Genomic DNA, 22,614 nt, shown 5'->3' with positions numbered 1-22,614 from the left:
AACAGCAGGGTCACAAGGGCATGGAATACACAAGTGATAGAAAGATGCAATAGTCAAATACATTAATCATGAGTATATCAAAGAGAGTATTAACCTGGATGAAGAATTACCATATCAAGTAACCTTGTTCAGCTCCCTAAACCTATGCATACGGGTACAGTACATATAACCTGTGAATGTTTGAAGGGTAGTACTGACCCCAGTCTGCATCAAAGTCTGGTAATATAATACAATACCCCAAATAGTAAATGGAGGAGGCACAAGATGGCACAAGGGGATGCCCAGGGCAGGCAGGCCGACGCGTGTCGCCGCCAAAGCGGCTTCCTCAGGGCAAGTGCGACGGTATACAGGGAATCGGCGTATTAAATACATGTGTTCATTAATAGAAAGTGCTCAAACCTGTGAGGTCCGGAGCTCGGAAGCAGTATGAGCAGTCGGCGCCATAATGGTGCATGCGCAGTGAAGTGCTACGGTGGAGCAGAGGGGACAAATATGTTGGAACAGCACACGCTGTTATAATAGGTTAGTATCCATAGTGATGATGACAAAACGCAATCGCACCGGCAGCAGAGGGAGAGGGGATTAAGTAATGCATCGCGGTCGTATACAAAGGGAGATGATACATGAAAATAGATAAAATATGTCAGATATCAATCAAAAGTAAACGGCCACGAATAGAGGTAGTTTAAATGTTATATTATAGACATAGGATCACATGCCAAGGTGAATAAAAGCTGATTTCATGCATGGATCACAACAATAACATGGAGTACAGTAATAATGCATACAATCAGATCCAACGAACATGCGTGTGCGTGCATGTGTGCACCCATGCCCGCAAATGCATGTATGATCCGATCATTAGGAACAGTTATGCTCACAACGGTCGGGAATGAGACATGTAATGGACAGAGACCGAATGTGGTCGTCCTGGCGCAAACCGTGCCAAGATGTTCAGCACTATACGTCGGCGCAAGATTGTTCCAACACGTACCCAAATGTGTACAATCTTAAAATATCTCACATTAACATGAAATTACATAGGAGCAGAGCCGAGTGTATACGGTTCGTTCAGCACTATATAGAGGCACAGGATTGTATAAAAACAACACTGAGGGTAAGCACACTATATGATGGCGCAAAATTACGCCAGAGAAGAACTCAATATTTCATGGTGGCGTAAGATTCTACTGGAGCAGAATACAGTGCATACAACCATTGTTATAGAGTAGCACAGGGCTACGCCAATGTGGAGCCCAATATGTGCAATTGGCAAGAAAGGTATGATGAGATAGGGCTAGACCAAAGCAGAACCCGTTGTGTGCATAATATATGATGGCACCATATTATATTGGAGCCAAGCCCAATAAGTGCACATTATATAATAGCACAGGATTCTACCAGAAAAACAGAGCCAATGTTCAAAAAACAGTAGTATTAGGATATTCCGGTGAGTCTCTGCTGTCGGGGCACATAAATGGAGAAAATCCAAGAGAAGGGGTCCGTGAAGAAGAGCACAGGATGAGAGAGCCAGACGGCCGACGTAGACACCCAATTCGAAGATCAGTCCTCCAAAGCCAAAGATGCAGGTCGGATGTAATAGTGCCAAACTGAGATGTCCAGATCCCATGAGGATTGCCAGATGGAGAGACCCATCAGCCAACACTGTTCTCAAGTGTCCCAGATATGTCCTCCAAAACCAGGAGTGTGTAACGGCTAGGACAGATGTGGTGATGCCGTCATATGATGTCAATGTTACATGGGAACTGCGAAAAGAAGGAATAAATGGATATCAGATTAACCTAAAAATCCTGTGAATAACAATTCCTCATTGAGCCCTGTAGGTGTTACAGAGTGTAGGTTATAAATCCAACGTGACTCGTTTTGGAGAAGCCATCTGGAACAAGAGCCACCTCTCGCGTTGCCAAAGTATCTCTGTAAACCAACGACCCTGGCCCCACGTGGATTACCATGATGATTGGCCAGAAAATGTGAAGCCACTGAAGTGAGAGGTTTACCTTTACGTGCGTCAGACGCCGCCAAGTTAATAGTTGAAAGGTGCTTCTGAATCCGTTTTCGGAGCTCCTGTGAGGTCTGTCCTACGTAAACCTCACAGGGGCAAACAATGCAGTAGATTACATTCCTGGATTTACAATTAATATAGGCTCTGAGATGGTGGCTCGTGGCATCCTGTGGATTATGGAAAATATCACGTGTCACGTGCATATATTCACATATGCTGCATTCCCTACATCTCATCCACCTTCGTAGCCAGAGCATTATCACACTAGATAGGACAGTTAGAGGAACATCTCTCCCAAGGTACATCCCGAGATGATCTCCTGGCCTCCCTTCCTATTCTGAAAAAAGCCACAGGATTTCTAGCTGACACTTCCGCCGAATCCGTTCGGGTCGCAGCAAGATCAGCGGTCCTGTCAAACTCTGCAAGATGGGCTCTCTGGCTAAAACTGTGCAGCAGGGATGCAACATCTAAGATGAAGCTATGCTCCATTCCCTTTCAGGGTGCTTATGTCTTCTGCCCTGCCCTAGATGATCTTCTTACAAAAGCTGCTGACAAAAGTCACTGCCTGAACAGAAACCTTTAATGTAGAAAAGGTTTTTTCGCCTCCCAAAGAACCAACCAGTCCAGCAGTCCTCCCAGACGTACAAGGGCGAAGGTAAAACTGGGCGATGGAGCTACCCAAAAAGAGGGAAAAGTAAAAACACTATTGTCTCCCCTAACCGGGATACAAGACGCCAACCAGTTAAGAGGTCGGATTTCAGGATTCCTTCCCCAGTGGCAGTCGATCACATCTAACCAGTGGGTCCTACACACGATCCAAGAGGGTCTAAAAATAGAATTTCTCTCCTACCCCCCACATTGCCTGAAGGTAACCTCCCTTCCAACCCAGGACTCCCAAGAATTACTTCATGCAAATCTTCAAGACCTCAAAAGATACGGAGCGATCTCTCCCGTCCCAATAACAGAGGTCGGCAAGGCTCATTACTCCTACCTCTTCCTGATTGAAAAAAAACAAATGGCTCACATCACTTAATAATAAACTTAAAAACACTGAACCGGTATGTTGTCTACAAACGCTTCTATAGTCCATCAGATCAACTATCCCTTTGATTGGTCAAAATTTTGTCATTGCGACTATAGATCTACAAGATGCATACTATCATGTGCCCATTCATCCCTCCTATCGAAAATTCTTAAGATTTGCGATACTATAGGACCAACAAGTCCTACATTACCAATTCAACGTGCTTCCGGGGTGCAGATGAGATCCCGAAAGGGTCTTCACCAAGATCATGGCAGAGGTTGTCTCTTTCATCAGAAGGATGAACATTTGCATCATACCGTATCTCGACGACTTCCTCCTCATCACTCCTTCAGCCTCACTCCTAAAAGATCACATAGAGAAAACACTTGAGATCCTTCAATCCCTAGGTTGGTTGGTGAACCTACGCAAATAAGACCGGTGCCCTGCGACAGAGAAAAACATTCCTGGGAATCCTTTTGAATTTCCATGAACAGTCTTCTTTCCTTCCTGAAGACAGACAAAGGGAAGTACACCACAAGATATCGTCTTTTCGGGACCAGAGGTCGCCCACCATCAGGTCTGTGATGTCCACGCTGGGGACCATGACTGCCTGCATACAAGCGGTAGCATGGGCACCAGCTCATACAAGGACCCTCCAGACTCCTATCTTATTTTCCGGGGTCAGTCCTGCCAAGTCTTTGAACAAAAGAATTCCCCTCCCAGGTCATGTAAAGGCTTCCCCGACCTGGGGGCTGCATCCGAAGAACTTACAGAAAGGAGTAGCCTGGCACTAGGACCCGCCGATCTACATCACAACAGATGCCAGCCAGAGAGGCTGAGGGGCGGTGGTGGCACAGGCAATCTTTCAGGGTGTCTGGACACCCGACATTAGCCGCCGTTCCTCGAACTTCAGAGAACTGAAAGCAGTAGAGGAGTCCCTCAAGGCAGCAACTACCCTGATCCAGGGGTCCAATGTAAGGATCTATTCAGACAATTTTGCTCATCTATGCCACCAGGGAAGCACGAAACACAAAGATCTGAAACAGATCTCTGAAAGAATTATTATTCTGGGCAGAACGACATCTATTATCGCTAACAGCTTTCCATCTGAAGGGCTCTTCCAACATACAAGCAGACTTCCTCAGCAGACAAGACCTCCACCCCTGACGCAGGCAACAGCCGAAACGAATGTCCGTCGGGTGGGCGCCATTCCCCGGTTCTGTATGGTGTGCCTAATTACATGGTAAGCCGTTACTATGCCCCTATGCACTTGCATGTAATTGGTGATGATGTGTGTGGGGAGGGGTAATTGGTAGCTGCGGTCCAGTAGAATGTGACAGTACAGGATATTTAATTGAATTTTCATATACAATATGGTAACCTTCACTATGTTATAGGTATGATGCAGTATATACATTGTGTGTGTATATATGTGTATGTACTGTGTATATATATGTGTGTGTGTGTGTATATAATAAATATAATATATAATATATAGAATACATATTCTGTAATATATTTATAATATACTAACCTGACCTACTGTATCCTCACCTATCCCTTGTAGACTGTCAGCCTTCGCGGGCGGGGACCTCAATCCTCCTGTACCCGTCTGTGTCTTGTATTGTTTATGAATATTGTACTTGTCCCTATTATTATGTACACCCCTTTCACATGTAAAGCGCCATGGAATAAATGGCGCTATAATAATAAATAATATATTAATATATATATTATAATATTACAATACAAAAGTTTGGACACACCGTCTCATCTCTAGAACAACTGTTAAGAGGAGACTTTGTGCAGCAGCCTTCATGGTAAAATAGCTGCTAGGACACCCCTGCTAAGGACAGGCAACATGCAGAAGAGACTTGTTTGAGCTAAAGAACACAAGGAATGGACATTAGACCAGTGGAAATCTGTGCTTTGGTCTGATGAGTCCAAATTTGAGATATTTGGATCCAACCACCGTGTCTTTTTGTAGAAAAGGTGAACGGATGGACTCTACATGGCTGGTTCCCACCGTGAAGCATGGAGGAGGAGGTGTGATGGTGTGGGGGTGCTTTGCTGGTGACACTGTTGGGGATTTATTCAAAATTGAAGGCTTACTGAACCAGCATGGCTACCATAGCATCTTGCAGCGGCATGCTATTCCATCCGGTTTGCGTTTAGTTGGACCATCATTTATTTTTCAACAGGACAATGACCCCAAAAACACCTCCAGGCTGTGAAAGGGCTATGTGACTAAGAAGGAGAGTGATTGGGTGCTACACCAGATGACCTGGCCTCTACAGTCACCAGACCTGAATCCAATTGAGATGGTTTGGGGTGAGCTGGACCGCAGAGTGAAGGCAAAAGGGCCAACAAGTGCTAAGCATCTCTGGGAACTCCTTCAAGACTGTTGGAAGACCATTTCCGGTGACTTCTCATCAAGAGAATGCCAAGAGTGTGCAAAGTATTAATGAAAGCAAAAGGTGGATACTTTGAAGATCCTAGAATATAAGGCATATTCTCAGTTGTTTCACACTTTAAGTATTTCATTCCACGTTTTAATTCATAGTTTTGATGCCTTCAATGTGAATCTACAATTTTCAGAGTCCTGAAAATAAAGAAAACTCTTTGAATGAGAAGGTGTGCCCAAACTTTTGGTCTGTACTGTATGTATGTATGTATGTAGATGTGTGTGTGTGTGTGTGTGTGTGTGTGTGTGTGTGTGTATGTGTATGTGTGTGTGTGTATGTATATATATATATATAATATATATATATATATATTTTACTATAGGTATTGTTAGCTGTCAATATCCCCTTTTTTGTATGCTCCCAAATTTTCTACCGTGCACTTGTTAATATATGAATAAGTATAATAAAAAATCTATTTAATGACTAAGATGGTTGATCGCGGTTCTTTCTTTTTGTGTGCTCCACCCAGGAGAGTGGAGTCTGAATCACAACCACAAGTGGACTAAAGGGGGCTTTACACGCTACGACATCGCTAATGCGAAGTCGTTAGGGTCACAGACTTTGTGACGCACATCCGGTCGCTCTAGCGATGCCGTTGCGTGTGACACCTATGAGCGATTTTGCATCGTCGCAAAAACGTGCAAAATCGCTCATCTGTGACATGGGGGTCCATTCTCAAATATCGTTACTGCAGCAGTAACGAAGTTGTTCCTGCGGCAGCACACATCGCTCCGTGTGACGCCGCAGGAACGAGGAAGCTCTCCTTACCTGCCTCCCGGCCGCTATGCGATAGGAAGGAGGTGGGCGGGATGTTACGTCCCGCTCATCTCCGCCCCTCCGCTTCTATTGGGCGGCGGTTCAGTGACGCAGCTGTGACTTCGCTGTGACGCTGAACGAACCGCCCCCTTAGAAGGGAGGCGGTTCGCCGGTCACAGCTACGTCGCCGGGCAGGTAAGTACGTGTGACGGGTCTGGGCGATGTTGTGCGCCACGGGCAGCGATTTGCCCGTGTCACACAACAGATGGGGGCGGGTACCCACGCTAGCAATATCGGTACCGATATCGCAGCGTGTAAAGCGGCCTTTATTCACATCCCATCAGAACACCAAGGTGGATCACTACTTCTCCCTAAAACCCAGGGACAAGGGTCTAGCTGTAGATGCGTTTGCTCACAAGTAGGACTTCCGACTAGCCTACGCTTTCCCGCCAATTCCCATACTGGCAAGAACACTCCAAAAAATCCTGAGAGAAGGTGTCACCACCATTCTCATAACTTCCATGTGGCCCAAGCGAAGCTGGTTCGGTGCCCTAACCAACTTGGCTCAAGAAGGTCTCCTGATGCTTCCCCAAATCAGCACCCTTCTCCATCAGGGTCCTTCCTCTCTATCATCCGCACCCTCAAAGACTAAAATTGGCTGCCTGGTTGCTGAAGCCGAAATTTTAAAAGCCAGGGGTCTCTCTGATAATGTAATGAAAACCCTACAGGGGAGTAGGAAACCAGTGACCAACTCCATCTACAACAAAATCTGGACTGTATTGGTCTCCTTCTGCAAATCCAAACCCTAGATACTTTCCATCCTATACCACAAGTCCTGGACTTTTTGATAAATAGACTCGAGCTATGCCTCAAACCTAGTACTCTAAAAGTACAGATTTCTGCCTTAAGCTGCTTTTTTGACACAAACCTGGCTAATCACCAGTGGATTAAAAGGTTTTTCTCATCAGCCATCAAACTGCAACCTAGATAGCCCACTCTGACTTCTCCTTGGGATCTCAACATTGTTCTCAAAGGGATGACGCAACCACTCTTTGAAGCCATCTCTTCTAGAAGTCTGCAGATGCTATCCTGGAAAACTGCATTTTTAGTAGCAATCTACCACAGCAAGAAGGGTTGGCGAACTTCAGGCTCTTTCAACCAATGAACCGTACCTCCGGATTCTAGACAGGATCATCATTCGTCGTGATCCATCCTTCCTGCCAAAAGTAGTCTCAGACTTCCACCAATCACAGGACACTATCCTTCCCTCCTTCTGTGACAGGCCATCTAATGACAAGGAGGTGGAATTCCATACTTTGGATGTTCGACGGTCTGTTCATTACCTACAACAAACAAGTGACTGTAGGAAAGACTCTAATCTTTTTATCCAGACACTCTGTGCACTCCAGGACTCTTCTGCTGTGCCGCAGCTTCTCAGCAGCAATCCATCGCTGTAGTACCGACCTCCACTCCTTCTGCTAGACTCCTGGTCAGGAAAGCTCTGCCACTCTGAGGCAGCTCCTTCCCCTCACCCCTTCTCGCACCCTCCTCTCTCTCCCTCTCTTCCCTAATTATGTCTAGTCCTAGGCACTCTCGTGTCCCCTCTCAGGCCTCGGTACTGCACTTTGCCTGCTCCATTGAATCCCTAGCCAGGCCAGCCTTTGAGGCTTCCGATTTTTCCCTTTGCCCGAATTCAACTTCTCTTGAACAACTTTGCTTGCTTGGTCGCTGTGGCAGGTCACATTGCTACTATCCGTTGAACCCTGTGGCTAAAGACTTGGAACGCAGACTTGGCTTCGAAAAAAATCTCTTGCCGGTCTTCCATTTCAGTGTTCTTTTTGGCGAAAAATAGATAATTTTATCTCTGAAGCCACCGGAGGAAAAAATACCTCTCTCCCTCAGAGGTCTGCACGTGCCCATCCCAAAAGATGCTCATTTCCTTTTTCGCTCCTTTCACCAATTTTTGGCTGGAATCGGCAGCTGTCAGGACATGTTTCCCTCGCGTAGGGAAAGGACCCTCCTTTTAAGCCTGTGCCATCTTGGCGCCCCCGGAGTCAACAAAATAGACTTTCATTTCAAGTCCAATAAGTTCTCCTCCGCATGACTGGCCTTCCCCGCCCGGTAAGTCTCCCTCGGTGGGTTACCGTCTTTTACTTTTCAAGGATGTGTGGCTTTCCGTGTTAGACAATGCCTGGGTGCGAGACGTCATCTCTTACGGGTACAAAATAGAATCCCCCCCCCTCCACTCCGCCGCGTTTTTATCAAGTTCCATTCTCTCAAGGACTCTGCTCTAGCGCCGGGGTTCTTCAGGGCCATTCTGGCTCTTCTAGACTTTAAAGTTGTCACTCCTGTCCCCTCACAGGAACGCTTCTCTGGTTTTTAATCTTTTGTTGTCCCTAAGAAGGACGGAGCTGTTTGACCCATTCTGGATCTGAAGCTCTTGAACAGGTGCGTCCATCTTTGCCACTTCCGCATGGAGTCTCTCCACTCGGTAATAGCCCCTATGGAGCCCGGGGAGTTTCTCTGCTCAGTGGACATCCAGGATGCCTACCTGCACATTTCCATCTTTCCTCCTTGCGTTCTTGTGGTTTGCCTTTAAGGGCCACCATTTTCAATTCACAGCTCTATCATTCGGTATTTCCACTACACCCCGGGTCTTCACTGAGGTTATGGCCGCAGTGATGTTCATTCTTCAGTCCAGAGGCATAGAATCGTAGAATCCTAGAATATTAGAGTTGGAATGGACCTCCTGGGTCATCTAGTCCAACCCCCTGCTCAAAGCAGGATTCACTAAATCATCCCAGACAGATGTCCGTCCAACCTCTTTTTAAAGACTTCCATTGAAGAACTCCTCACCTCTCGTGGCAGCCTGTTCCACTCGTTGATCACCCTCACTGTCAAAGTTTTTTCTAATATCTAATGTGTCTCCTCATCAGTTTCATCCCATTTCTTCTAGTCTTTCCTTGTGAAAATGAGAATAAAACTGATCCCTCTACAGTGTGACAGACTTTAAGATATTTATAGACCGCTATTAAGTCTCCTCTTAAGGGTGCTTTACACGCTGCGACATCGCTAGCGATAGCACCCGCCCCCTGTCGTTGGTACGATATGTGTTCGCTGCCGTAGAAAACATTATCACTACGGCCGCGTCACACGCACATACCTGTTCTGCGACATAGCTGTTGCTGCTGAACAATCCCTCCTTCAAGGGGAAGGTGAGTTCAGCGTCACAGCAACGTCACAAAACGGCCGTCCAATAGAAGAGGAGGGGCGGAGTTGAGCGGCCGGAACATCCCACTTCCTTCCTTCCTCTTTGCCGGTGGACGCAGGTAAGGAGATGTTCGTCAATCCTGCGGCGTCACACACAGCGATATGTGCTGCCGCAGGAACGACGAACAACTTCGTACCTGCAACAGCAATGATATTTGGAAAAGGAGCGACGTGTCAACAAGCAACGATTTTTCACGTTTTTGCGCTCGTTGATCGTCGCTCCTTGGTGTCACACGCTGCGATGTTGCTAACTGCGCCGGATGTGCGTCACTAACGACGTGATCCCGACGATATATAGTTAGCGATGTCGCAGCGTGTAAAGCACTCATTAGTCTTCTCTTTTGCAAGCTAAACAATCCTAAATCCTGTAACCGTTCCTCATAGGACATGGTTTGCAGACCAGTCACCATTCTGGTCACTCTTCTCTGAACTTCCTCCAGTTTGTTGATGTCGTTTTTTTTTTTTTGTTTTTTTTTTTTAAATGTGGTGCCCAGAACTGGATTCTAGTCATCACTTACCTGTACGATGTTCTGATCAAGGCCGTATCTTTTCCAAAATGCAGCCAGAGTTTTCAGGTCACCCTGGACACCCTGAATTATCTTGGATAGTGAACAAGGCAAAGTCTTTTCTGGTCCCGTCCCAGCGTATCATCTTCCTTGGTATATCCTTCGACACCAGAAGCTCCAAAGCTGCTCTTCCCAGAGAGAATTATCTGTCTCTCCTGAAACAAATTTAGGCTCTCTTGCGTTCCCCTCCGCGTTTGTTCTAGTTTTGCATGAGCGTCCTGGGCAACATGGTAGCCGCAATAGACTTTGCTCAGTTCCACTCTCGCCATTTCCAGTGCTTTCTCTTATTGGCTTGGGACCGGTCCACGCACTCCCTGGATCGACCTGTGATGCTCCCTCCTCCAGTCAAGCAGTCTCAAGTTTGGTGGAATGCGGGCGTCACACTGTATGAGCTATCGTGCGATCGCACGAGCGATCGTACCCGCCCCCGTCGTTTGTGCGTCATGGGCAATTTTTTTGTCCGTGGTGCACAAAATCGTTAACCCCCGTCACACGCACTTACCTGCAGAGTGACGTCGCTGTGGGCGGCGAACATCCTCTTCCTGAAGGGGGAGGGTCGTTCGGCGTCACAGCGACGTCCCACAGCGGCCGGCCAATAGAAGCGGGGGGGCTGAGAACATCCCGCCCACCTCTTTCCTTCCGCATTGCCGGCGGGACGCAGGTAAGCTGTGTTCATCGTTATCGGGGTGTCACTCAGAGCGTTGTGTGATGCCCCGGGAACGATGAACAACCGGCACGCAGAAGAAGAAACGACTTTTTGAAAATGAGCGACGTGTCAACGAGCAACGATAAGGTGAGTATTTTTTGCTCGTTCACCGTCGCTCGTAGCTGTCACACGCTACGATATATCAAACGATGCTGGATGTGCGTCACGACATGACCCCGCCGACATATCGCTCAATATATTGCACCGTGTGACGCCCGCAGAAGAGTTCCCCCTTCATCATCCAGGGGAAGTCCTTCTTGCCAGTTCTTGGAAGATCTTCACCACAGATGCCAGTCTTCTCGGCTGGGGAGCGGTGTTTCAGGACTTCACGCTTCAGGGTCGGTGGAGCCGGCAGAAATGATCTCTCCCAATCAACAGTGCTGCTCAGAGCCATTCACCTCGCCCTTCTGCATTTTCAGGACCTCCTTCTCGGTTGCCCAGTCCATGTCCAATCGGACAATCTTCTACCGGTAGATCCGTGGGACCTCAACCTTGTCCTGTCCGTACTTCAGGATCCTCCCTTCGAACCTTTTTCTGAAGTGGCATTATCCCTTCTTTCTTGGAAGGTCGCCTTTTTAGTAGTCATCACGTCCATCAGATGTGTATCCGAACTAGCGTCTCTTTCCTGCCGTTCCCCGTACCTCATCTTCCACCAGGATAAAATTGTTTTGCTTCCTGTTCCATCTTTTGTCCCGAAGGTGGTTTCCTCATTTCACATTAACAAGGTCATTGTTCTCCCTTCTTTTTGCCCATCTCCTGTCCACCCTCGTGAGAGGTCGCTCCACAATCTTGATCTGGTCCGGGTCTTCAGAATCTGTCTCCAGGACTGCTCCCTTCCGGCATTGACTCGTTATGTGTACTTCCGTTCTGTCATCGCAGAGGTCTTCCAGCTGCCAAAGCTACCATTTTTCCAGCACCCATGACGGCACCACGAGAGAGGGGATCCGCCCTTCAAGGACAGGAAACCTCCAGAATAAAAAGGGGCGGCACCTCTCCCCACATCAGTTGGTTTCCTGTCCTTGAACAGGGAGCCTCCAGATCCACTAGATCCACGAAGGTCCTGAGGGGCCGAAGATTCAAGTCCGGCGCCCGGTCGGCCGGCTCTGGCAGCGGCACGGGTCCTGCTGCGGTTGGCCGAGGTGCTGTGGAGCTGCCGCAACAGACCCATGGGGGTCCGGACTGTGTGCAAGCGCGCCCGATGGGAGCGCCAGGAGCCTGCGAGGCAGGTAAGTTGAGCTACCAAACCTGTCCGCAGGGCTCTCCCGTCGCAGACTACCCACGGGGGTTATGTCTGCGCACGGGCTCCTTCCCTCCCTGCTTCCACCTCCCCCCTCCCCTCTCCTTACCAGCGTCTGGGGCTTGCCGGCATCCGGCCGAGTTACGGGGGACGGAGAGATCCCTGCGGGGCGTCCTCGTGGCGGCTGGTGATGTGGCGCTTCCAGGATAGAAGCGCCATATTGGGGGTGGAAAAAGGAGATGTCCGGGATGTGCGCAGGCGCGCGTTTTTCCTATTGGACGGGCGGATGGACGTCCGCCGGAAGTGGGGGCGGAGTCACCAGACTTTCTTTGAAATCAGAGCGGCAAAGTTTCTCTAAGTGCCTGTGCTCTGTTAACATGGCGGATAAACGGTCAGCGGTGTCTCCCTCGCCTCCCTCCTCCCCAAAGCCTCCCTCTGATCCTGATACTGCCTCCCTGAAGCGGCAGCAGAAGGGTGGCAAGGATGACAGTGTCGCCGGCTCAAGGGTCAAGCGTGGGATGACTGATGACCGGTCCTCCAAACGGAAGGACCCTGACTCTCCTGACAGAAGACGGCCTTCTAAAGGAAGGAAGTCAGATGAGGGCCCTGCTGACCCGGTATAGCCTTGGCATCGGTGGGTGAGTGCAACCCAGGTGTTCCGTTTTTTAATGGCGGTCATCTTGTCTGTTTTTTCTTAGGATCGTAGCAAACCTAAGAAATGTGTATCAAAATCCAGACATAAGGAATGTGCCTTGTGCTGTAAAGAACTTTCTGGTTCTTGGACTAAGAGACTGTGCAAAGGCTGCATTCAGCAGACTTTGTCGGAGGAGCAGCCAGGATTTGCCTCCGACCTCCGGTCCCTCATACGGGAAGAAGTCAGGGACTCCATCCGATCCCTGTCTGGAGCACAGAGTGCTGGGGGTTCTCGGGCCCCTTCACCTACCCACGGGGACTCTGATAGGTCTGATGGGGAATGTGATTCCTCTGGATCTACTTCCCGCTCCTCCTCTGATAGCGACTCAGGGGGTCGCCAGTGCTTCCCACTCGATAATATGAAGAGATTGGTTAAGGCAGTGAGGACCACCATGGGCCTCACGGATGAGAAACCTGAAAAATCTATCCAGGATAGGATGTTCGGGGGTATGGAGCAGAAAAAACGACGCTCATTCCCGTTGGTGGATAAAATACAAGCCTTAATTGCACGGGAATGGAAGAGACCTGATAAGAAGCATTCCATTCCTGGCGCCTTTAAGAGAAAATATCCATTTGAGGAGGCCTCCTGCTCCACATGGGATAAGGCGCCAAAATTAGATGTGGCTGTCGCTAAGGCATCCAAAAAGTTTGCCTTGCCATTTGAGGACATGGGCTCCCTGAAGGACCCATTGGATAAGAAAGCTGATCACTTCCTGAAGAATACCTGGGAAGCTGCTGCTGGAGGACTGAGACCCGCCATTGCGGCTACCTGTACGGCTAGATCCTTGACTATATGGATTGACGAACTGGAAGACCAGTTTAGATCCCGAGCACCTAAGGAGGAGATTGCTTCCTCCCTCTCAAAGTTGCGGGGGGCGGCGGCCTTCCTTGCGGATGCCTCGGCGGACTCCACTAAGTTGGCTGCAAAGTCAGCATCCCTCTCCAATGCGGCTAGAAGGGCTCTCTGGCTGAAATGCTGGCCGGGGGATCTGCAAACAAAGTCTAAACTCTGCAATATCCCTTGTCAAGGTGAATTTCTGTTCGGGCCAGTACTGGATGACATCCTGGAAAAAGCTAGTGACAAGAAGGGCGGCTTTCCCTTTCCATCGTTCTCTTCTTCCCGGCGGTCCTTTCGGAGGAAGCCAGTTCGCCGGCCCACCCGACCACGGGATCGGAATTCCTGGTCCGATAGAAAGACCCAGGGAAAGGGGTTCATGTTCAAGGGCCCCTCAAAAGATCAGAATAAGTCATCCAAGTGACTCGCTTTCCCAGGTCGGAGGGAGGCTCTCTCAGTTCCTTCCGGCTTGGGAAAGGATTTCCTCCAGTGCATGGATACGGGCCCTTATACGCTCCGGCCTCCGGCTCCCCTTCCTTCGGCCTCCTCCTCCCCGGTTCGTGATTACCCCTCTGCGTCGTTCTCTGGCGGAACAGCTGGCTTTGGAAGCAGAGGTCCGTCACCTCCTCTTCAAGAGGGTTCTAGTGGAAGTCCCCACAAGGGAACAAGGAGAGGGATTCTATTCCACCCTCTTTCTGGTAGGGAAGCCCGACTGTTCCTATCGCACGATCATCAACCTGAAAGCCCTCAACCGGTTCCTTCAAATAGACAGCTTCAAGATGGAGTCCGTGCGGTCCATAGTGAAATATCTGTATCCTCACTGTCACATGGCTGTCATAGACTTGCGAGATGCATATTATCATGTCCCAATCCACTCTCTCTTCCAAAGCTTCCTCAGGATAGCCCTCCCCATGGATGGTCGGGTCTGCCATTTCCAATACAAAGCCCTCCCCTTCGGTCTGGCCATCGCCCCGAGAATTTTTACAAAGATAATAGCAGAAATGTCAGCTTATCTGCGTCAGAAAGAGGTCCTTCTGATTCCTTATCTGGACGACTTCTTGATTGTGGGCGCCTCAGCTCTCCATTGTGCGGCTCTTCTCCGGCAGGTGCAAGCTTCCCTGCGGGAGTTGGGCTGGTTGATCAACAAAGAAAAGTCCAGATTAATCCCGTCCACGGTTCAGCTGTTTCTGGGACTCACTTGGGACTCCAACACTCAGCTTTGTCGGTTGCCTCCTTCCAAAGTGGACGCCCTCCGGACCCAGATAGGACCGGACTCTGAGGCACCGGCGTATGTCTCTCCGGGGTGCGATGTCCCTCCTGGGCTCCCTGACTGCGGCTATCCCGGCCGTCAGATGGGCTCAGGCACACACGCAGGGTCCTTCAGTGGGAATATCTTACGGCATCAGGGCACTTACGGGGGACCATCTGGACAGACGCATCATTCTCAAACATTGCACATTGCAGTCCCTCTATTGGTGGCTAGATCCGGTCCACTTGGGCAGAGGGGGTGCCTTGGAGGGGCGCCAGAACCCGTGGTGGTAACCACCGACGCCAGTCTCTCTACGGTTGGGGGGCACATTTGACGCTCATTTCATTCAGGGACGATGGTCTGGAGAAGAAGCTCAAAATTCCTCGAATACAAGGGAGTTACTGGCGGTGGAAAAGGCATTGGGTCGGTTTCCTGCCGTTGTTTACAGGGTCGACATGTGAAAGTTCTGTCAGACAACCAAGCGACGGTAGCATATCTCAACCACCAGGGGGGTACTCGCTCCAGACACCTCAAGGTCCGTCGCAAGCCGGATCATGTCTCAGGCAGAGGCTCATCTGGGTGTCCCTGTCAGCAGTTGCATATCCGAGGGAAGGAGAACGATTTAGCAGACTTTCTCAGTCGCACCCAGTTTCACCAGGGCGAATGGTCCCTAAATCAGTCCGTTTTCAACAGGATAACGAGGGTTGTGGGGGGTTCCCCGAGAGAGACCTCTTTGCAACTCGGACCAACAGGAAGGTTCCCCGATTCTGTTCCCTGGATCCAAGGGATCATCCCCACTCGGTGGACGCGCTGTTGCTCAAATGGGACTTCCGCCTCGCATATGCCTTCCCTCCACTCATCCTCCTCCCTGCAGTGCTCAGGAAGATACGGGAGGATCAAGCAGTCGTGATCCTCATTGCACCCTTTTGGCCAAAGAGGCCTTGGTTTTATTGGCTGATGCATCTGTCAGTCACCGATCCGTGGGTTCTCCCGGACCTGCCGGATCTCCTATCCCAGGGTCCGGCCTTTCACCCACAACACACCAGGTTACATCTGACGGCGTGGCTCTTGAGCGGTCGCTATTAAGCACTAAGGGATTTTCTCAGGGCCTGATCTCCACCTTGATGCAGTGCAGAAAGCCTGTCACTACTCGCATTTATGGGCGTATTTGGGCAAAATTCCTGACATCTACGGGTGCGGATCCTGCTAAGCCACCCTCTGTCCCGGTTGTCCTGGAATTTCTACAAAGGGGTGTTGGGAACTGGGTCTCTCAGTTAGTACCCTTAAGGTGCAAATCTCGGCACTGAGCGCCTTGTATAACCATACCCTGGCCGGAGATCCCTGGGTATCTAGATTTATTAGGTCCTGTGCTAGGGCTAAGCCTCGGGAACCATGCCACTACCATCCTGGGACCTTAACTTAGTACTTTCAGCTTTAACACGGCCACCGTTTGAGCCCTTAGGACTCTATCTCTCTCAAGCATCTGTCCCTTAAGACGATTCTCCTGGTCGCCCTCACTTCTGCCCGTAGGGTTAGTGACCTTCAGGCCTTATCCATTTCTCCTCCGTATACCCAGTTTTTTGATGACCGAGTAGTTTTACGAACTGACCCTGCCTATTTGCCAAAGGTGCATTCACACTTCCATAGATCACAAGAAATAGTGCTTCCCTCTTTTTATGCCAACCCTTCTACTCCGGAGGAGATGGTGATGGCACTGCCTGGATGTTAGGCGTTGTCTTCAACAGTATCTGCTGGTCACTTCGGAAGGGAGGAGGGATAAGTCTGTTTGTAGTCTTCCAGGGTTGTAGAAAGGGGCTTAAAGCTTCAAAATCCACCTTGGCACGGTGGATCAGGGATGCCATCTCGGTTGCTTTACACGGCCGGGGGTGAAGACGTACCTCCTGGTCTGAAGGCACACTCCACGCGAGCAATGGCATCTTCCTGGGCGGAGAGATCAGAGGTCTCCATTGAGCAGATATGTAAGGCGGCAACCTGGTCTTCTCCGTCCACCTTCTTTAATCACTATCGCCTTGATTTGTCGTTCACCGACATCACCTTTGGGAGACGGTTCTGCAAACTGTTGTCCCTCCCTAGGTCTTCCTCTCTGTAATTCTCTCGTGTGCCGTCATGGGTGCTGGAAAAATACGTAATTACTTACCGGTAATGTGTTTTTTTCTGAACCCATGACGGCACCCCTTACATTCCCTCCCTGCACTTAGGGGTTGCTAGTTTGCTTCCCTTTTCACTCCTATTCACCGGGCGGTTATGGTGGCGGGATATGTGTTTTTAACGATGTTCCTTGTTTCGGAGGTCCTGTCATGCTCGGTAATCAACTGATGTGGGGAGAGGTGCCGCCCCCTTTTTATTCTGGGAGGTTTCCTGTCCTTGAAGGGCGGATCCCCTCTCTCGTGGTGCCGTCATGGGTTCAGAAAAAACACATTACCGGTAAGTAATTACGTATTTCTCACTAGATTTGTTCTGCCATTCTGGAAGCCTATCGCATTAGGGTACCGAGCGCATCCTCACTGGATTACGGCTTATTCCACTCTGGCAGTGGGGGCCTCCTGGGCTGTTTGCAGAGCTGCAAAGCCAGAGCCTGATGACAAAGCCCCTACTAGATCCATACTAGATACATACTTTTACCAAGTTACTAACAGGGCTCACACCTTTCGCCTCTTCGGTTGCATGCCTTGGTAGAGGAGTCATGCAGGCTGCAGTGGCCCGAAACCTGACTTGAAGGCGCTATTTTGTGACCACCCTTTTTGTACATCCTATGGTCTCCTATGCCCCCCAATGAAGATAAAAAAATAGATTTTGTGTACTCACCATAAAATCTCCTTGAAGTCTTCATTGGGGGACAACACCCACCCTTGTGGTGTTTTTCATTCTTTTCTATTTGCTTTCTCACAGACTGGAGTTGTGCCAGTTGGAGGGTATATGCTACCGGAGAGGCACTAACCTTTTTTTGCTTAGTGTCAGCAGCATACTACACATGGTGCCCCCCAATGAAGACTCCAAGAAGGAGTACCCAAAATCTACTCTTGACCTTCTACCCTGCGTTATAAATCTGGTCCTGGGAGCACTGAGTAATGCTCTGACGCTGGGACATGCTGTGCCCTACGTCCTGTGATAATGCATAACCTCCATGTCAGATATGGCCCCCGGCTATCGATCGCTCCTCAGCTGTGGCCCCCGGCTATCGATCGCTCACAGCTGTGTGGCCCCGGCTATCGATCGCTCACAGCTGTGGGCCCCGGCTATCGATCGCTCACAGCTGTGGCCCCGGCTATCTACCGCTCACAGCTGTGGCCCCGGCTATCTACCGCTCACAGCTGTGGCCCCGGCTATCTACCGCTCACAGCTGTGGCCCCGGCTATCTATCGCTCGGGGAGGGGGAGATTTGTAATTACACAGAGCACAATAGTCTTCTCCATCCATGACGTTCTCAGGATGTGGTAACACCATATGTAATAGTCTGTATGTATCTGGGAATCCACACCCTGTCTCCAATGATAGTCATACATGAAGGGCACAAAATTACTTCTAGAAAAATAGGTAATTACACTTGTCAGAGACAGGGACCAACTCTGTATTGGTGTCCTCTGTCCTCCTGGACCACTCAGTGCCACTCTCCAATGTCTCCATTATCAGCGGAGGGGGCTGGCCCCTGGTCATGATATCCTCCGTCCTCCTGGACCTCTCTGGGTGTCTATGTACCACTCCGCACTTGGCTGCAGCCGAGCCGCTCGGATCCAGGCTCGTTTGGTGGGTGGCTCGAGCGCCTCCGGACCCGGGGGTTACGTCGCTCTGCAATAGGTTGGCTGGCGATCTCGATGGGGGTGGTAGGTAGTGTGTACGGCTGGAGCCGTGTTTTGAGTTCGTGACGCCACCCACGGGACGTGGTGAAGGTGTAGACACCACCGCTGCAGTTACGGGGCACCCGGGGGAGATGGTCGTGCAGCAAGATGTTAACACCTCCGTGGGCAGGGATGGCGGCCCCGGGACCCGTTTGGGGAGAGTGGCGGTTGGGCGGTGCAGGGCGGTGCACGGCCGAATGGCACTGTTGTACTCACGATTATTGACACACACAAGTCTCTGGTAAACAAAGTTGATGATGGTGGTCAGTGCCCGCAGCCGGCTGCGTCTTGTCCCCCACCCGGGGTTGGTGGTCTTGGCCTTTCTCCTGCATCTTGTTATGTTTGTGTAGACTGCCTGTGCCTCAGCAACGGGAGGTCCGCTCCCCGGCTATGTATGTGTCGGTGGAGCCCGTGGGATCTCTCTGCCTGTGCGGTGGCTTTCTATCCCCCTCGGTGGGCTGTTTTCTTCAGTCGGGACTTGGGATGGGGAAAGGACCGAAGTCCAGACCTCAATCAGTAAATTCGACGTGGTCCAGTGGCTTCTGGGCCTCGTTCCGGGTCTGAGTACCCCCCTGGTGCTCCGGTTTCCAGTCTGTTCCCCGGTTCGGTACCAGCGGGCCACTACCCTGTCTCGGTCCCTTACGGTTCCACCTGGCTGTCTTCCCAGCTCCTGCAGGCCAGGCCACCGCCTGCCTCCTAGCCAAGGTACCAGGGCTACGACCCTCACACCTGTCAGTTTCCACTGGCATACCTGTCACCACAAGCCTGCTGCACTCTACTCCACTCCTCACTTCACTTCACTGACTTCTGACAACTCTTCCTCTTTGAACGCTCTACTTTTTCCTGCCTCAGGCCCTCTGGACTTCCTCGGTGGGCGTGGCCAACTGCCTCGCTCAGCCCCCTGGTGTGACCATTAAGCCATGAGGGAGGTGACTAGGTTTTAATGTGGTTGGCTGCTACCGTTTTAGGGGGACAGGTGTTATGCGGGGGCCTATCTGGGACTACCTGGCTAGTCCAGGGCGTCACATCTACATGATCAGCGGAGGGGTCTTGCTCTTGTCATGGTGTCCACCATCCTCCTGAACCTCTATCTAGTCTCTCCATTATCAGAGGAGGGGGCTGTCTCTTTTCATGGTGTCCCCAGTCCTCCTGACCTCTCTGGTGTCTCCATTATTAGCGAAGGGGGCTGGCTCTGTTCATGGTGTCCTCCAACATCTCTCTCCAATGTCTCAATTATCAGTCGAGGGGACTGGCTCTGGTTATGGTGTCCTCTGTCGTACTGGACCTCTCCTGTATTTCAGGCCTTTCTCCTTGGTGATCCTCTCTACTGGGATGGGCAAGTCTCTGTGTTACCAGCTGCCGGCATACATGTATGCCATGAGGTCCCCGTGTATCACGCTGGTCATATCCCCCGCTGGTGTCTCTGATGGATGATCAGGTATTTTGCTTTTGCTGAAAGGGGTCGTCCCATCTCCAGGACCCTGCCCCAATATGTAGTAGATGGAATAATATCAGCAAATGCCTCTAATTAGAAATGTAGAGTTCTCCTGATTAGCAGTGTCTTACCTCATGTGCAGGGCATTGCAGCTTAGGTATGCATGGTTACAACCACTCATATAGTGACAGCTGCGTGTGGTCGTAACCATGGATACTTAAGCTGCAGTGTCCTACACATGAGGTAAGAAACATGTGTTAATCTCTACATTTCTAAATAAAGGTATTTGCAAATATTCCACCTACTACATATTGGGGCAGGGTCCTGGAGATGGGACAACCCTTTTATCTACTCTGTAATGTGTGATATTAAAGGGCAGAAAAGTAGTTATGTGAGGAGGGGGAACGGTGAGGGAGGAGGGAGGGGGAACGGTGAGGGAGGAGGAGGAGGGGGAACGGTGAGGGAGGAGGAGGAGGGGGAACGGTGACGGGAGGAGGAGGAGGGGGAACGGTGAGGGAGGAGGAGGAGGGGGAACGGTGAGGGAGGAGGAGGAGGTGGGAACGGTGAGGAGGAGGAGGAGGGGGAACGGTGAGGGAGGAGGAGGAGGGGGACCGGTGAGGGAGGAGGAGGAGTGGGACCGGTGAGGGAGGAGGAGGAGTGGGACCGGTGAGGGAGGAGGAGGAGTGGGACCGGTGAGGAGGAGGAGGAGTGGGACCGTGTGAGGGGAGGAGGAGGAGTGGGACCGGTGAGGGAGGAGGAGGAGTGGGACCGGTGAGGGAGGAGGAGGAGTGGGACCGGTGAGGGAGGAGGAGGAGGAGTGGGACCGGTGAGGGAGGAGGAGGAGGAGTGGGACCGGTGAGGGAGGAGGAGGAGGGAGTGGGACCGGTGAGGGAGGAGGAGGAGTGGGACCGGTGAGGGAGGAGGAGGAGTTGGGACCGGTGAGGGAGGAGGAGGGACGTGGACCGGTGAGGGAGGAGGAGGAGTGGGCCGGTGAGGGAGGAGGAGGAGTGGGGACCGGTGAGGGAGGAGGAGGAGTGGGACCGGTGAGGGAGGAGGAGGAGGGGGGACCGGTGAGGGAGGAGGAGGGAGGGGGACCGGTGAGGGAAGGAGGAGGAGGGGGGACCGGTGAGGGAGGAGGAGGAGGGGGACCGGTGAGGGAGGAGGAGGAGGTGGGACCGGTGAGGGAGGAGGAGGAGGGGGACCGGTGAGGGAGGAGGAGGGGGACGGTGAGGGAGGAAGTGGTATGTGGAGGAGGCGGTGGGGACGGGAACGGCGAGAGGAGAGGTAATGAGGATGAGGGGGAATGGCGAGAGGAGGAGGTATGAGGATGAGGGGGAATGGCGAGAGAGGCGGTTCGGGGGAGGGGGAATGGCGAAAGAGGTGGAGGGTGTGCGGATGAGAGGGAACGACGAGAGTTGGTCAGCGGGGGAGGGAGCACGGCAAGAGAGGAGAACGTATGAGCGTGAGGTGACATGGAGAGAGGAGTAGGTATGCTTATGAGTTGAACAGCGAGAGAGGCGGAGGTAGGCATATGAGGGGAATGGCAAAAGAGCAGGAGGTGCAGGTGAATTGGCACTGCGGGGAAAGGAGGTATGCGGGGGAGGGAGCACTGTGAGAGAATAGGAGGTATGCATATGAGGGGAACGGCGATAGAAGGTGGTGCGAGGGAGGATAAAGGGAGAGAGTAGTGCGGTGCGGGCACTGGGGGAGGTATGTGGATGAGGGGGATGGCGAGAGAGGAGGAGGAGGGGGAGGGGCATGGCAAGAGAGGAGGAGATGGTGCGGGGGAGTGGGCATGGGGAGGGGGGGATACCGAGTAGAAGGTATGCGAATGAGGGGAACGGAAAGGGAAAAGGAGGTGTGGGGGGGCGGGCAATGCGATAAAGGAGGTACACAGGGGAAGGGGCATGGCGAGAGGAGCAAGTGCTGGTAAGAGGAAAAGCGAGAAAGGCGAAGGTGTCATGTGGGAGGGGACACGGCAAGTGGAGGAGGTATGTGATTGAGGGGGGAACAGTGAGAGAGTGAGGGGTGTGTGGGAGGTGGCAAGAATAGAGAGGAGGTACACGGGAAGGGGGGCACGGCGAGTGGCGGAGGTACATGGGAAGGGGGCATGGTTGTGTACCCCTGCCCCATTAGGGATGCTCTGGTGTGCCATACCTGGCAATGATTGTGCACTGTCCCCCCAGGTCTCCGGTCTTCCCTCGAAGCTCAAGGCTGTTTGTATTCACTCCAACATGACACGAACTCAGCGTGAAGCGGCGATGGAGAAGGTGACGTCATGTGGCTGATACCAGCGTACAAGCGAGTACCTGGTGGCTATGGCGAGGGCTGCAGCATTATTCCCCCTTTTTTTACCTCTCCTGCTGTCTCCTCCTATGATTTACTTTGGAGAGCTCGGGCAGTGCACCTGTTTTCTGCCACTTTACTCTCATCCTCTTGCAGCAGCCGCAGTGTAGTTCCCCCCCCCCCTTGCCTCTGTCCCTCTCTACTCCCCCCCC

General features: G+C 51.3%; 1 protein-coding gene across 1 annotated transcript in view; it reads left to right on the top strand.

The window, feature by feature from the left end:
* RECQL4 (RecQ like helicase 4) overlaps positions 1-22,614 on the top strand; it is a 128,717-nt gene that overhangs the window by 45,476 nt on the left and 60,627 nt on the right. The window contains 3 exon segments of the mRNA XM_075334804.1: positions 19,983-20,091; positions 20,093-20,119; positions 22,303-22,386. Coding sequence (XP_075190919.1) covers positions 19,983-20,091; positions 20,093-20,119; positions 22,303-22,386 — 220 coding nt within the window.

This window comes from Anomaloglossus baeobatrachus, chromosome 2, assembly GCF_048569485.1.
Source record: "Anomaloglossus baeobatrachus isolate aAnoBae1 chromosome 2, aAnoBae1.hap1, whole genome shotgun sequence".
Classification (NCBI taxonomy): domain Eukaryota; kingdom Metazoa; phylum Chordata; class Amphibia; order Anura; family Aromobatidae; genus Anomaloglossus; species Anomaloglossus baeobatrachus.
This window is presented reverse-complemented; position numbering and strand designations above follow the sequence as displayed.